Below are 16,593 nucleotides of genomic sequence, written 5' to 3'. Positions count from 1 at the left end.
ATTTAAGGATTGAGTTGAGCAGCAGAAGGGTTTTGGGTGCTGTTAGGGTGAGTGAGTGAGTGAGTGAAAATGGTAGAAACAATAACAAAGCCAATTACCAATACTTAAAGAAAATAGCAGTGGGAGTTTCAGAGTCCTTTGTGAAATTGCTTCTCTTCCATCTCCGTGCAGTGCAGGTTTTGGGGGGTAAACCGCTTTTTGATAATCAGAATTACAACATTATTATTGATTATCGATTATTGATGGATGACGTTATTTATACATTGAAGTGAGTTTTGCAAATTTCTCCAAAAATGGAATCGGTGCCAAACGCGGAGGAACCCACTTCGTGGGATGAGCTATACAACATCAATTTGATGCCTTCCGAGTTGTTCTTCAAGTTCCGAAAAGAACTCCAGGGCATTCGAGTTGGTCTCAATATGGAGGTTCTTTTCTGTTTACCTTATCGCTACTCATTTTTTCCATACCCAAATTCATTTATAGCTCTATTTCTATCATTTAACATTTTCTTCATATGTTTCATGTAAGTTAAGTTTTCGTTCCGACTAAACTGTCATTTTTGTGTTCCTAAGTTTGTGGGACTGTTATCTTAGTCTTTGAATAGAAGGAAATGAAAAAAAATTAAATTCCTTAGAAGTGTAGGTGGACAGTCAGTCGCATTAGTTCAAAGTTCACAAAACTTGTGACTAAGGTGATAATATTAAGATGTATTTAGATGAGAGTAATCAGTTAAATTTGGGGATTTATTTAACATCTAAGGGACTTATTTAACATACTAAGTTTTCCACTTTAGGGACTAAGGTTAGTCTTTACTTTTTCCATACATATAAGTAAAATGGAGAGATACATGCTGTGATGTTGTTTTATTAATCATTTTTCATGAAGGATAATTTGGACAGAAAAAAACTACAGGTGGTTATATATACTTATATGCAAAGGCTAGTAAAGAAAAGCTTAATTGATGTCACTTTTAAACCACAGGGAGAAAAACCTATTGTTATTTGTATGATTCCAAACCTTGTGGTTTGTTTTAGTAGCAGTTAGATGTTTTTTTTTATCAAGATATTATTCTTTGTTGCTTAATTCTGCAGCTGTTGACTATTGCTTTTTATCCTGTATACGTGGTTAAAACCATCTGTTGCAAGCATGCAATAAGTGTCAAAAAGAACACTAAAATTTGTTGGGAGTAATGCTCTATGAAGTTTAACTGTCTATATACATATATATGATGACTACAAGCCAACTAGAAGGTTAATGTTGTGGAGTTTTTGTGTATCAATCAATTATTTACATATGATGACTAGTTCTACTTATTCAGGTGATCCTTTTTTCTTGAGTGCAGTTCTACAATGCCCCAGTCAATGAATATCAAGCCAAGCTGGTATTGAAGCCTTTAACACCTGAATGGAAGTGGAAGATAATTTATGAACCCCTTCATCATGACGTTCGAGTTCTCTCAAAAAAGATCCCCATCACCAAATTTCTTAATCTTCAGGTTTGGTGGTGTCTATTCTTCATGGAAAAACAATTTATTGTGATAGTTACTGAAAATGTTTGAAAATAGTATTAGTTTGCGACATTTTTCATGTGCTTGTGTTTGTATATGTTGACCCCATTGTTTTCCATGCCATGATAAGTTCTTGTCCCACTTCGTGTAAAATTTCATTTGAAAATTATTCAAACTGACATAAACAGTGCAGGTTGGTATAGGACACAATTTTCAAATGCATGCTACTGGTTGGAAATGGAAGCTTACCACATGTTTGGGTGGAGATGGTGTATCCCGGATCCGAAATAAGACATCAGTTGGCTTGTTTCCTGGTTTTGACTTACGGTTTGGATGGAGAGCGGATTATGTTCTTCCTGAAATTACTGGGCAAGTTTTTGTGATTTTGTCAGAATAATAGCTTTGAAACTAAAAAATACTTTTATCAGTGTTTAGAAAGTATACCACCCTGATAAATTATTTTGGGATGAGATGTGGTATTACATTTTTTTTTTTTATTTCTTATTCATTTAGTTACTTGTTATCTATGTTTTGTTTCCTGAATAACTGATTAATTTATATTTTAAACCTTAACAGGGCTCTGGGTACTGATGAACCATTGTTTAACATGCACTCGGGACGACTACAAGCCTCACTAGATAGAGTTGAAGCCATCTTAACCCACAGTGATGATGCATGATTTGGTATAGAAGATAATGTTAATGAGGTATAGTATGATCGACCCCATTCCCTTTTGAAAGAAGTTCCAAGTAGTGGTTAAACGATGTTTTATGTGCATTTGCATAATTTATGCATTATTTTATACTCTGGACCTTGAATCTAAAGATTGTAGTTCAAAGGAAAAAAAGAAATACATATTGTTATTAAGAATCAGACCTCTTTTCCAAGATTCTGCAGATCATGCTGTTGCTGCACTCTTTTCTTTAGAACACATTAATATAAAATTGCACAGAACACTCCTTTTGTAATGAAAAATTGAATTGGTTGTTTTGATATAACCAAAATTTAGTAGCCTCATGATAATTAGCTCAACACTTAGTTGTTATGTGAGATTGACAGCTTTCCTGATCCGAGTACAGTTTCTGCAGTGTGCAAGTCCAATTTTGAAATATTGCCTACGTGCTCGTAATGCATACAAGTCTCAAAAGTGGAGTCAAGATGATGCTGAGAAAGTTTTTTGTAAATCGTGACATGGCCCCCATTTAAAAGTTATGGAGCGTCTGATACTCTGAGTAAAACTACTCATGTACTCAAAGGGGCTATTTTTGCCTTGTGCATACATTATTTTTACTTGCTGTGCCATTGCAATAATTTGTACATGTGCCTGTAATTTGTACCTGATTCGGACCCAAATTTAAGATGTTTCAAATTTCTTGATTGCTCCCCCAAATATCTATCCCTGTTCTACCAGAGAGAAGAAGAATGTGGAAATTTGAGTGTAGAATATTCTAACCTCAGTCGCCAAAGAACCTGGTTTAACAATATTGAAAATCTAATACTCGGGTACATGGAAAAGCGAATACTGTATAATAAGATCATCAGTATATTATCACGAGACCATCGATTTTACTGTTGTAAAGGGGTACTTTCCGTGATACTGATCCGCATCAGCGGGTATCTGCAATGTCTACGTTATTGTCACATTCATACGGTACTACTACACTATAGTTACTTTTTGTAACGTAGCTCCATCAATGATTCATAATCATAGGTTTTTCTAATTCAAGACAGGTTTGAATGCCTGTGGAGGGAATATAACACTGTCCAAGAACCAGTAAAAAAAAAGTGGGGTCTCCCTTGTGCTAGCCGTTATACCAATCCTTAACGGCACCTTTCACCCCCCTTATAAATTCAAATCCTCCTCCACCCTCTTCAAAAACCAAAGCAAACAAACAAGTCTCAAGAAATCAACCAACCAAAGCAAAAATGGGTTCCTCCAAGCTCAGAAAGACATGTTCCTTCACAAGCCTTCTCCTTAGCTTTTTGAATTTCTCTCTCTTTATCCTCTCAGCATCCTCATTTGCACCCACAATTCTCCTCAAGATGCCCCCAACCTCCTTTGGCCTGGCTCTTCTTATGGTCTCTGGCATCTCAGTTCTCTCATCTTTTGTGGGCTTCTACTCCCAGCTCACACACTTCTGTTTCCTCACCCACATTTCACTTCTACTAGCCTCCTTAATAGGACAAGTGCTGAGTATATTGGCATTGTTCACCAAAGAGAGAGCAAGCATGTCCCTGTTGAAGTCACCAAGGGACCCCAAAGAAGCCAAACTTTTGGTGAGGCTGGAATGTGGGGCCTTGATGGCAATGTGCATGTTGCAGTGTGTGGTTTTGATGCTGAGTTGTGCAGTGCATAATTGTTGGGTGAAGGATTATGAGGAACTGAACGCAGAGAAAGAGGCCTCGGCAAGGAAGAGGAGTAGAAGGATCGCTGAAGTGCAAGAGGAGTCCATGGCTAATGCAACCAAGATGGCAGAAATGAAAGCTAAAGAATTGGATGAGAAAATGAAACACAAGTATGGGAAATGGGTGAAGACTGATTTTGAACCCTGAGACTGAGGTTTTTCAACCTTTTGCTCTGTCTTCCTTCTACCTCGTACTAGTAGTGCAGATATTTGCATTATCGTTTGTTTTTTTTTTTGTTGGTGTTGGTTGTTTAGGGTCACTATGAGGGTGGCCATTGAATTTGAATGTTGTGAGCATTCAAGGTAGGAGTAATCTTTTTTACTGAACTAGTGTATTTATGTGTGCCTCGCACTTTTTTTGTAGACAATGTAATGTTATATTTAGAACATGGTTAAATTATCATATTTTATATTAGAAGAGTGATAAAAAGTCTAAGTATAACTTAGAAGATAAAGAAAGAATTACGACGTAATTATATTAGCACAATTTGCTGAAGTGATGTAAAATCACAGTATTGATTCTGACATTCAAAGCGAAATTAAACGGATTTAGAGATTATTTGACGCAGTTATTTTAACAAAGGACCCCATATATTTCATTCTTAGTCAAGTGACGAAAAAAAATTCTTCAGCCCTCAATGACAATTTTTTATTTATGTTAATTTTATTTGAATTCTTTAAATAATAAATATAATTGAATACATATATTTATTAAAGAAAAAATGAAATTAATATGTAATTAACATTGAAGAGACTAATTATAGTATCTGTAACAACACATAGTATAGCAAAGGTTCTTCATATTTGGTGAGAACAGGTTGCAAAATATAGAAAAAGTGTTTCAAAATAAAACATCAGACCATTATAACATAGTAAAAGCGTGTATAATTGGGTTTAGGAAGAGAGGCCTTTATTAATGAAGAGTATTGGGTAAGTTATTTCTTTTTAACTTTTCTTTCTCTTCTTTTATTCTTTTTTGTTCTTGTTTTAGCAAGAACTTTGTCTCTGTTTACGAGTATTTAGTTTTTTGCTGGTACGAGATAGCAGGGTGGCTAAGGGCAGAGCATAACTGGGAGTTTGGTCTTTTTTTACTTTATCTACCATTATCAACGGTAATGTAGTAATAGAGATGTTCTTCATCGCCTTCACTTTTTTACAGCTACTTGAATTGTAAACCCCTTCATGTAAAGGACTAAAGATATTTTACAATTTTATATTTTCTTAAACACTTGCATCTATTCATCACAGTTTCAACAACAATTACCTTTCATTTAACGATCATAAAGATTAGAAGATTCAAACTGAGACTGTCATTTGTGATTAATATAAATACATATACATATAATATAAACTAGTACACACATGCGCGACAGCGCATGTATCGCGAGTGATATTATATTAGTAGGTGATCATATAATGTTATTAAAGTTATTAAATTAATATATATATATATATATATATATATATATATATATATATAATAAAATTATATTCATTAAAAATAAAGTGAAATATATATTAGAAAATATGAGAAAATAACTATTTATAAATAGAGGAAAAGAGAAGAATAGAGGTAGACGATTTTATAAAAATGTTTAAGTAACGGTCAATTTTCAAAAAATTAATAAATAATTATATTTTAAAGGGTAAAATTAGTATTTTGAAATGTGAACACAAAAGAAGAAATCATCTTTATATATTGTTATAGATGTATCTACACTATGTAACAAAACTTTCTAATTTTTATCATTTACTTCTTTACGAATCACCTATAATTTGTTTTTATTGTTAAATGTTGTTTACTATAATTTCAAAGTTTTGTTATTATATTTTTATTTAATTAAAAAAAGAAAAATTTATTATCTGATATTTAAATGTATAATACTTCAAAAATGCATATTAAATTAATAAATTAAATAAAATAGTATTATTATTTAATAAATTATATCTCAAGTTCATATTAAGGAACTTGTCACTTAATCCATAAATTTGAATTGGATTAAATTTAATTTAGTTGAAAAACACAGAACTCAATATATTTGAGTTGGATTGAGGTGGACATAGAAAAATAAATTAGAATTTTGTTTATCCTTAAAATTTTAATCTAAATTTGATATGGAAATTTAAAATCCAGATCTAAGATGATTTCAAGAATAAAAACAATTTTTCATTACACAACTATTTTTGCTAGTCATGATTCTTTCAAGTGTATGATTGCAAATTTAAAAAAAAAAACGAGGAAATTGTCACCTGACTGCAAAATTGTGATCCCGTACTGAAATCTAATTTATTTTTAATCTCTATTACGTAAAAAACATTGTAGTGTAGACAAACTGGGTTGAAATTTTCTTCCTTTCAGGAAAAAAAAAATATTATTACCTGTCGCAGTCAAATTTACATATCCACTGTACATAATGAATATGAATTGTCTGTATGTTTGGGATTGAATCCTTGCAACAACAATGGCATCAGTAAAACTAAATGTAATCGGGCAACATGTCTTCTTGCCTCCGGTTAGCACCAAAGTTATGTCTGCTTTTACTAGAAATAACAATATGTTCCATTTTTAATTGTCATTTATACATCAAATCTGCCGAGACTGATGAATAACGTAAAGGAGCTTCACAGGTATCAGGCATTCTGACATTTTGCAATAAAGGAGACATCTTCAATCCTAGGATCTGAATCTCTGGGTTTGAGTGCCCATTGAGAAAAACATCTGTTACCTACAAAAAATATGTAATTTTTTAAACCTTTTTCCTACAAAATAATCAAATTTCTTCATGTAAAGACTTCTGATACGATAATGTTATTGATATATATTTCTATGATCAGCAGAAATTCATCACAGAAATGCCTTTTAAGTTCAGTTAAATAAACATATTTACCAGTGAGCATCCAAAAAGTTTAAGCAACCTCAGTGAGAAGCAGCTATCTACTATCAAACCCAACTCATTGTCTGTCAAATTTCGGCACCAAGACAGATCTAGAGTATGCAAATTTTTTGAATGACTAGCAAGAGATAAGGCCGTATGGTGCCCAACCTGAAATAAACCAAATGTGTCAAACAGTCAGAAAATAAAACATTATAAATAAGGTTTTGTCGGTCATCACAGCCAATATGCTAATTGAAAATCAAATAGAATATTAGCAACGACCTTAATTCGTTAAGTAATATCCAAGAGTGAGTTGAATATACGTCGGGAGAGATTGTTTCATATGATTCCGTAAACCAGAAATATAATATGCCCGATCATTTCACGGCAAGGAACTTTCATATTTTGTTCATAATTGTCATGATTTGTTAGTTATAAAATTCAATTTTGATGAAAAAAAAAAATGAAGTACACATTACATGTTGAAGTGTCTGCTTGAGTAAAACTATGACCAGTCATAGAATAGATTGCACTCTGAACACATAATTGCCTAATTGTTTTAGGCTATACTGATAATAAATTAATTAATCATTTTACGGGCACAGAGAAGTTTTTATCAGGTTACTGATACAAGGGCCCCGGTGTTTTAAGCGTGTAAGATGAGTCAATCGAGGGAAAGTCAACAAGTAAATATACCAACGCACCTTCTTAATATTATTAAGTGAAAGTTCTGTTAAGGACCCTCCAGCAATCTCCAAAAATGCAGCAATTGCTTCATCACTAGTGTAGAAAAAAATGTGTTAAATTTCTTCATAGACAAGAATTTATGAGATATCTTGATCACCATCCCAGTTACACACCAATTGTATCATGCATAAATGGTGATATTATCAGATGCATACAAGAATTTTCTCAAATCTCTCTTGATGACAAGGAACGTGTCAATTAGACCCATAAAAGAAAATACTCCTGAATTCCAAATGCTACAATCATTACCAATACATGTGATTAAAGTGCTTAAATTAAACACTTTTGAAATCAACCGTTTGAAATATAACTCAGGTCTCGAAAGCCATCAAAGCAATATCCAAAAACAAATTGGAAATTATAGTTATTAATTAACCACTCCTACATAGAATTCATATTACCGCAGGAACAAAGATAATCATCTTATTTAAAAGCTGTAACCTCCTCTGAAAGAGTCTATCTTGCAAAAGACCAGACAGATTACAGTACACTTATAATGAGACAGAAAATATCAGAAACTAGCAAAAGCAATGTACAAATGTATAAAGAGAAAGAGAAAATAGCAGAAAACAAAAAAGCACCTGAATGGATTACGGCAGAGCTTCAATGTATGGAGTACTCGACAGTTATTCGTAAGATATCCCATGGATAAATCCGTCAAGTTGTCCAAATACATAAGATCGAGTGCACACAACCCGGGACAGTGCTCGGCAATGACTTTTATTGATGCATTGGTTAATTTTCTGCACATTAAGAAACATAAATAAACAAGAGTGAAAAATAATATTTTGCAAAAAAAAATAGCAAGGAGATCACAATTTGAGATTTCCTAGCAAACCTAATTCCCAGTTAGAAAGAACTAAAAATTTTTTGAAGAATGACGTTCTCAAAGAGTGACTAACACTTAACCAAAAGTCAGAAATTGTGATTAGTCAATGACAATGTTCAAAAAGTGGTGAATGGTTAATCAAACTTCAACTGATTCAAGTACAAATCTCAGCATATTCAGTAAAGAGTTCACGCAGCACTTACCTACAGTCCTTTAAAACAAGCTCCTTCATGTTCTGACCACGTGCGGTGATGTAATCCCCGATAAATTCATCAGAGACAGTTTGAATTCCAGCCAATGATAACACTTCTAAATGTTCGAGTTTCTTCAATGCTGGCACAATTTGTGCAGCATCAATGGTTAGGCAATCATCAAGATATAACTCTTTCAGTAGGGATCCCAACGATTGCGCCAAAATATTGACACTGACAGATGAGAGAAGGGAGCACTGGCTTAAATTAATTGATCTTAGTGATGGAGCAGAAGAAACTAGCACATGCAACCCCTTGTCTGAAAGACGGCATGCACCACTGAGGGACAGATTAACTAATCTCGGCAACCACCATGGTGACGGTCTCAGAGGACCAAATAATGCATAATCAGGTATACACCTTCCACACTGGTCAAGTTGCAGCACCTACGCAACAAGTAGATGTATAAACAGAATTCAGATCTACCATGGAAGAAGTTGCGCGTCAAATACATAGAAAACAAGTAGAGCATGCAAATAAAAACTCAAACAAGGACCAACAGAATGTAAAAATATACACACATAAAAATTAATACACAAAAATATAAACCATCCTGTTAAAAAAACTAACATGCTAAACACAACTCAACATTCTATGTTAAAATTGACATATGCCTATCAAAATGATCTGAACAACATACACACCTCCAATCTTCCAGTGTCACACGAATGAAAACATTCGGCAAACTGTTCCACCGTCAACCACGAGCAATCTCTCAGGCGAATCTCCGTGGGAGAGCCGCTGAGAAGAAGTTCAAGAAAGTGACTATTCATCTTTCTCGAGTCACAGAGCAGTTTGCAAAGCTTGTGCCTCAACTCATCCGGTACACCCTCAAGGGAAACCATGGCATCAGCATTGTCCGCGAGAGTTCTGAGACACAGTTCTTGCAATGAGGGAACACAGACCCTCTTCTCCCTCTTTTGACTCTTCGCAACCCACGTCTCACGCCCCTTCTTTTTCGTCGCTCCCTCTTTGATAGCCTTCATCGAGATCGAAAACGGAGATGTGGAATCGTCAATTCCCTGAGGCGCAGCAGAAGACGACGGCCTTTCATCTGCGCTGTCCTCTGACGTGAACCGAGCATAGTGAGTCGCGCTTTCCTTGGCTATCTGTCGGAAACGCTCCATGTTCCGAATCCTCCTATAATCACTCAGCGATACATAAGGTGCACTAAAATCTGCAGGTTCCACGTCAAAGTTATCGTCGTTATCGTCTGAATTCTGCGGAAAGACGGATTCAGCTTCAGCTTCACGGAGAGCCCTGGACAGGAAATCGGAGTCAAAAACCGGACGCTTCCCCTGCCCTTCCACAGCTTGAGTGTCTCCATTGGTAGCAGCGGCATGCGACAGGGACTGGGAGAGAGGAAGAGGAGAAGGAATAGGGTTTTGAATTTGAATGACGGCATGGAGATCGGCGCGGTGGAAGAAGACATTGTCAATACGACCGCGTTTGAGGGGAATTGGTGCCTGGGAAGAATCATCCCCGGTGTCTAATCCTCTCTTGAGAGATGATTCCTTGGCGTCGGAGGTGGATCCTTGGAGGTGATCGAGAGAGGGGAATTGGGGATTAGGTTCGAAGAAAGCATTGATGAGAGCGTCAATATCAGAATCGGAATCCCCTTCGAGGTTTGGAGGATTAGAGTCTAGAATTGGATTGGTGTTGGTCATGGTTTGAGCAGTGGAAGAAGAAGAGGAAGGTGGTGGTGGTGACGGTGGTTGGTGGTGGTGGTTGGGTGAGGGAGTGGGATTGAGGGGTTTAGGAGTTAGGGTAGTTTGGTTGAATGGTAGCATTGCGCACTTTGGTGAATGGAGAGAAAGAGGGTGGGGAATATAAAGGGTTGGTTGGTGGGCCTTTCCTTTGCATCAAATTGTGCAAAAAGAAAGAGAAGAGAGAGATTGAGAGATTAATAATATTGTATCCATTGTTATGTCGGGGAAGGAGAGAGAATAGAAACTTCTCTCGTACTTCTCCATGCTTTCTTCATTTCTTTCCCGCCACACTTCACCTCGTTTTTTCTTCGCTTCCACACACTCAGCTCACCTTCTCCATCTCCTGTGCAAAATTCACACTCTCCTGTCCTCATTTCTCAGCAATCATAATCTTACTTATCCAACTCTAAAATAATTGAATTCCATAAATATAATCAATTAAGATAATAGAAATAATTTCCTATTAACATGTATCACCGATATTAAATTGATCATCTTAAATAGTTTAATTATACAGAGGTGACAGAGAACAAACTCCAATCAAGTTATCAATTACTATGTTTTTAATTTAACACAAGTTTTTTTTTATAATCCACTTTTTTACTATAATTTAAAAAATTATGGTTAAATATAAACTATATATATATATATATAGAAGAGTCATATTTTATTAATTTTATAATATTTATACTTGTTAATTAAAATAAAGTTAAGGTGAGTGTTAGATTGATAAAATTATTACATATACGAGTACAAATGTAAACAAAAAAATATGCACATAAAAGAATCTAGAAAACACAATACTATGAATTTTTGTGTACATAGAAAGGACACACGACATACAAATTACAATATACACATACACATATCTCTTATGGATAATTATATATAATGAGAATTACTTCATTTTGAATTGTTATTTTATTTTTAGTTATATCTTTCAATTAAAATTTTATATAAATTTTGCATGTAATATTATTGCATACATATTAATAAGAAACTATACTACTATAATACTCTCTTAATAATATAATACATTTCGGATCAGTCGCTATTATTTATCCTTTAGTAGACCAGTACTCTTTTCTCTTAAAATATAAGATACGAAATACCTCTTTTTTGTAAATATAATTTTTATACAAATTTAATAAACTTTATTCATATTTTATGATTTATATTAAAATAATATTGTATCGGCAAAGATTCCTTTTTTAAATTTCATTGAAAGTAATTTTGATATCACGTATAAAATATATTAAAATATTATTAGTATGACCTAAAAATTATTATGATAAATTTCTGGAGAACCATATATAATTAAAAGTACAACCAGAAAAATCACTCAATAAATACAAAGTTTAGTAGTAAAAATTTTCATTAAATCTTTTATACATGTAATTTTCATGAAGTGAGTTAGTGGATAATAATGGATAAGCTTAGCAAGCAATAGCATTTCTATCTGCACCTTTTTTCTTCCTGCACCCTTGATTTTTGAAATTCCAAGTTTGAAATTTCCAATGTTTCTTTGCCCCAGCCATCTTGTGAAGTCACTCCACCCCATCAACTTGCATCCATTTCTGCAGTTGTGGCCTTCGTTGCACTTATATCTTTCTGTTGTTGTGGAGTGCTGAAAAAGATTGAAGGAGTAGGAAGACGATGAACCACTTATGTCGTTTTCGTTTAGTGAAGAAGAATAGGTACATCGAATAATGGTTGGAAGTTATATTTTTCTTGTTTTTAAGGAGAAAATGGCCGTCAATGACAAGAATGAAAGAAGAAAAAATGCAATGAAAACTGAACTTTCTAATTCGTTATTCACTACCAGATTAGTCAATCCGGTTTGCAATGCATTTTTTATTTCTTTGGGTTTGTTGATTTTAAAGTTTAGGGTTGAGTGTTTTAGTTTTAAGTTGTTTTAGGTATATGAGAAAGCTAGTTCTTTTATGTTATAATTATTTTGGTTTGTTGTTATAATTGTTTTTCATGTGTTGTTTTTTATATGATTATTTCCATTTAGTGAAATGACAGGGATAAGAAGTGTTGGTTTTACTCACATTGGAATTAGCAGAGATAGTACAAGACAAAGACTTACAAAATCTGTTTATAGGAGGAATCGTGGTAAACCTTTAGATGTTAACCTGCTTGTTGCAGCTCAAATGGTTGGTAATGGTGAAGAGCATGAAAAAGACTTTCTTGGAAGCCGATCAGACACATATTTGCTAATAAACTATGTTGATCACGTGATTTTCAAATTTGGGTGAGGTAAGTAAACAAGATTTAGGTTGTTTTTAATTTGTCTATGAATTGGTAATTTATATAATGTGATAACAATATTGAATGTGTAGGACCAAGAAGAGTTGTTGCAAATCAGATTTGTATTTTCTATATTTACCACTCATTTCATATTTTAACAAAACATATGTCTTTTTTCCAGATTGTTCATTAGTTTTGTTAGATATGAGAGTAACAACCACACAATCGAAACCAAAAGCAATTCATCGCACCCATTCAAGTAGATCATCACGCATAGCAAATATATCATTTGTCGTAAAATGTCCACTATTATCTCCTCTTCCAACATCATCTTTACTCATGAACATATCAAATTCCTCCATGCACAAACTTTTGTCAACTTTTTTTGATACTTTACTAAAAAGAACCATTCATGTCTCAAACACGTTAAACACCTTAAAAAAGAACAAACATATTAGATAAACGAAAAACTATACATTGATTTTAAGTATATTGCATAATTATGCAGAAAGCATCCAACATACAATGCTAGATTTGAGACATCATACTTGATTACTCAATCCGGTTTACAAAAATGTGTACTAAATTAGAATTACGTAATCTAGTATGCATTTCCAGATCGATCAGTGTATATCGAATTGGCCAATCCTATTAGTGAAACAATTTATTTGATTAGGTAATTGAGTATGCATAATCAGATATAGAAAAACACACCAAATTACGTAATCCGATACATATTTATGCAAATCAGATTAAGTAATTTGATATAATCTCCCGGATGTAAATATGCATACTAGATTGTCTAATATGGTATTTTACCAACTTCACACTTTTGACTTTTGTAATCTGATTCGTATTCCAATTTCTAGTAATTAATATTGAACTACCTAATGAGGAAAAATAAAAAATAAGTCAGCTATCACACACCACACCCTTGTGGCACCCCTACCATTACCGGAGAAACTACTAAAGTTATTAAAAGACGCATACCTCTTTTTGTTGTTAAGATGAACAACGTCTTGGTTCATTAGGACTTGTTACATGCGCAAAGGAGGAAACACGGAAGGAAAACCAAGAACTTGTGACGAGATGTAGTGGAGAAGAAGAAGATGGCACCGCGGGAAGAAAATTATAATAACATTTAAGAAGCGCATATGTGGGCTTTCAAGATTTAAAGGGTGCAGGAAGAAAAAACGGGGTGCAATAAATGTTCAGCAAGTCCACCAGTAGGTAAATTCGGCCCAACATAATCTCTGTTTCTAAAGCCGAATTGATATGAGCCGCTTTGTGGGTTTGTTTAAATTGTATTTTAGTATATATCTTTTGAAAAAAGGTGGAGCATGCATTGTAAAATGGAATGCTTTTAAACCCACTAGTATAGTAAACAATACAAAAGAGTTATCCAAGCAAGCAAATACAATTTTTTTAAAACTTATTTACAATTGATATAATATTTTGATATCACCAACTACTTCTTCAGACATTACGCAACTTTTTCTCATTTCTTGGGTATTCAAACTACCACCAACAGCATGTTCTTCAATCTTCACATTGCCACCAAGCTCTTCTTCATTCTTCACATGCTTCCAAAGGTTTTCTTCAATCACTACAGTGCTTGCAGAACCCCCTTCTCCCATCCTGTACTGATCAAACCAATTGAAGTAATTGCACCCACCACACTCTTCACTTCCACTCTGATGCAAATATACCCTTAACGTCAGATTTTATCACAAAACACAAAAAATAAGACAAAAACAAAACACAAAATACAAACAACATTACCTTGAAGTTTGGACAGCCCCAAAACCTTTTTCCTTTGTTCTTGGCTGTTCTCGCGGTTCTCAACACAGCCTTAGCACCACAATAACAACTGGGCGTCACATTGGAGCTTCTACACCCACCTTCATTGCAATTGACGCTGCTCTTCTGCTTTCCTCCAACATCTGAACTTGAACAAGACCCACAAGACACACAACTGGCTAGATTCATCACAGAAGAAGGGAGAAGATGACAACAAAATTAGGGATTCTACATTGCAATGCTGGTGGCTTAAATAAATAAACATTTCCACACCAACACACATGTATTTGACACGTTTCAGTAATAGAAAGCCACATCAGCAACCACAAACGCCATTTGTCCAGACTTGACGGAAAGGACAAAAGTGAGACTTTTAAAGTTAAAAGGGGACCATTTTGAGATTTCCAAAAATACAAGTACCAATTTGAGATTTCGAGTCCAAAATGGGGACCAAAAGCATAATTAAACCTAAAAAGAAAATGTCATGCTGCTACAAATCGAAACAAAGATTTATCTATTGTTGTCTCTAATGCTACAAAGTTTGGAGTTCATGATATTTTGAGAGGTAATTATCAAATATCATTTATGACCTCTATTAATTACTCTTTCCCTATTTTATTACAAATCAAAATTAACAATTAAATATTCATTTTGTAACATCAGTGAAATCAAATTCATCCTGTGTGTTCCAAATTACTTTAATTCTCTCCCTCATTCTCTATAAGCCTTTAATTTTTCCTGGTAATTTCACCATTAAAGTGAAATTATTTTTTCTCTTTTAGTTTTACTGTGAAACATTAAAACATTATAATAAAAAAAAATTGATGTATATTATTAAGAAAATATTACTCTTTTCATAACAACGAGAAAATAAGTAGGAAAAAAAAAGTTTTGATACGGAATTCGTGGTTGGTGTCTTGTGTGTCATATTCTTGCACCACTTTCTCCACCTCCATTGGAAGGCTTCGCTGGAACACCATTGTTATGTCACTCACCTACCTTCTCTCCTTGCACCCCGTTCCATTATTCTTTACAAGTTAATATAGTTTTTTCTCTTTTAATATATATTCAAATTTGATACTGAATCTTGTTAAAGACTTTCCCCAAACCATTAATTATAAAATATTTTCTACACCAATTCAAATTGACATATTAAATGTTCTGTAATCATATATTGCTTACACAATGATAATAGATGTATATATTTGTTATAACTCTGAGAATAAAACATATCATTAATGCACTGTATTAGATTAAGATTTCACAATTTTTTTTTTAAAGTCTATATTATTTAATGATATAAACAAGTCTCCTATATTCAATTGAAATGATATTTGTAAGGAGCACAAAAAACAATTGTACTGGTAATTTACATATTTAATAACTTATAACAAGTTTATTGGTATTGAAAGAATATATTACTTTTTATTTTGATGAATTGCTTCTTTAAGGTGAATTTCCCACCCCCTATCAGTAGAATGTAATCATGTTCATCAAACAATTCTAATCGGGCCTTTCATATTTTCTTAAATTCTTTCATTTAAATTTAATTCTAAAAGGGATTTTTTAAATTTTCTTAAATGAATTTACATATGGTAATGTACAGCAAACATAAAAAGAAACATTTTTACATTTTATTTCGACATGTCATATATAAAAAGATGTAAATTTATGTATGACATACACAAATTAAATATAAAAAAAAAATATGTTTGGTGTGCGCAAATTATATGTAAGTATAATTCAATTAATACTAATTTTACGTCAGATATAAATTTGACGACGTGAAAGATAGTTTTTGTGTAAATGTATAAAATTTTGATGGTAACATAGACATGTAAACAACGTGATTAGTTTATTCATACAAAATATAAAAAACTTAATCGTTGATAAAAAGCATATCATTGCTAAAAATTAGAATTAATTATAAAAAAGAAAAAGATTTTTCAAATTGATATAGAATTTATTAGTGTAAGAGTTAATTAGTAATTTGAATTAGTTATACTTTGTTATCATATATTATTGTATTATTTTTTATTATATAAAATTTGTTAAAATCATAATCATGTATTAATGTAAAAGTTAGTTATTTGAATTAGTTATATTTTCTTAACATATATTACTGTAATATATTTTATTGTATAACATTTGTTAAAAATCAAAGAATTAAGTTCGTTTAAACCTTTTTAATGCATCTCCATAAATTTATTATACTT

At 33.1% G+C, this 16,593-nt stretch overlaps 3 protein-coding genes across 5 annotated transcripts; 2 read left to right on the top strand and 1 right to left on the bottom strand.

The window, feature by feature from the left end:
- Positions 1-2,876, top strand: ORG4 (OBP3-responsive protein 4 (ORG4)). Of its 2 annotated transcripts, none has more exons than XM_028065753.2 (6): positions 1-186; positions 270-425; positions 1,343-1,495; positions 1,701-1,876; positions 2,084-2,213; positions 2,596-2,876. In XM_028065753.2, the coding sequence occupies exons 2-5, from the start codon at positions 294-296 to the stop codon at positions 2,184-2,186; spliced, it is 564 nt and encodes a 187-aa protein (XP_027921554.1). In that variant the 5' UTR covers positions 1-186; positions 270-293; the 3' UTR covers positions 2,187-2,213; positions 2,596-2,876. The 2 variants fall into 2 exon arrangements, with proteins under 2 accessions (XP_027921554.1, XP_027921553.1); XM_028065752.2 differs by having other exon boundaries at positions 2,587-2,876.
- A 421-nt stretch (positions 2,877-3,297) lies between these two features.
- LOC114179412 (Putative membrane lipoprotein) lies at positions 3,298-4,315 on the top strand. The gene has a single exon (XM_028065751.2). It carries the CDS (start codon positions 3,434-3,436, stop codon positions 4,058-4,060), a length of 627 nt encoding a protein of 208 aa, XP_027921552.1. The 5' UTR covers positions 3,298-3,433; the 3' UTR covers positions 4,061-4,315.
- A 1,935-nt stretch (positions 4,316-6,250) lies between these two features.
- Positions 6,251-10,661, bottom strand: LOC114178997 (DNA repair protein RAD7-like). Of its 2 annotated transcripts, XM_028065172.2 has the most exons (6): positions 9,260-10,657; positions 8,568-9,001; positions 8,117-8,278; positions 7,493-7,568; positions 6,801-6,956; positions 6,251-6,638 (listed from the first exon to the last, which is right to left on the bottom strand). In XM_028065172.2, exons 1-6 carry the CDS (start codon positions 10,403-10,405, stop codon positions 6,486-6,488), a joined length of 2,127 nt encoding a protein of 708 aa, XP_027920973.1. In that variant the 5' UTR covers positions 10,406-10,657; the 3' UTR covers positions 6,251-6,485. The 2 variants fall into 2 exon arrangements, 1 of the variants encoding a protein (XP_027920973.1); XR_003603418.2 differs by lacking the exon at positions 7,493-7,568 and having other exon boundaries at positions 9,260-10,661.
- Between the last annotated feature and the right edge of the window lie 5,932 nt (positions 10,662-16,593).

Source organism: Vigna unguiculata, chromosome 3 (genome assembly GCF_037176805.1).
Source record: "Vigna unguiculata cultivar grain cowpea cultivar isolate G323 ecotype 2 chromosome 3, ASM3717680v1, whole genome shotgun sequence".
Taxonomy (NCBI): Eukaryota; Viridiplantae; Streptophyta; class Magnoliopsida; order Fabales; family Fabaceae; genus Vigna; species Vigna unguiculata.
This window is presented reverse-complemented; position numbering and strand designations above follow the sequence as displayed.

Bases quoted from the DNA above. Each gene is read 5' to 3' on its own strand.
- ORG4 (XM_028065753.2), top strand. From the start codon at position 294: ATGGAATCGGTGCCAAACGCGGAGGAACCCACTTCGTGGGATGAGCTA. The intron at 426-1,342 runs GTTCTTTTCTGT...TCTTGAGTGCAG, and splicing joins GAGTTGGTCTCAATATGGAG to TTCTACAATGCCCCAGTCAA. The intron at 1,877-2,083 runs GCAAGTTTTTGT...AAACCTTAACAG, and splicing joins GTTCTTCCTGAAATTACTGG to GGCTCTGGGTACTGATGAAC.
- LOC114179412 (XM_028065751.2), top strand. From the start codon at position 3,434: ATGGGTTCCTCCAAGCTCAGAAAGACATGTTCCTTCACAAGCCTTCTC.
- LOC114178997 (XM_028065172.2), bottom strand. From the start codon at position 10,405: ATGCTACCATTCAACCAAACTACCCTAACTCCTAAACCCCTCAATCCC. The intron at 8,279-8,567 runs GTAAGTGCTGCG...CTTAATGTGCAG, and splicing joins CTTGTTTTAAAGGACTGTAG to AAAATTAACCAATGCATCAA. The intron at 7,569-8,116 runs GTGCTTTTTTGT...TTTCTACACTAG, and splicing joins CTCTGCCGTAATCCATTCAG to TGATGAAGCAATTGCTGCAT.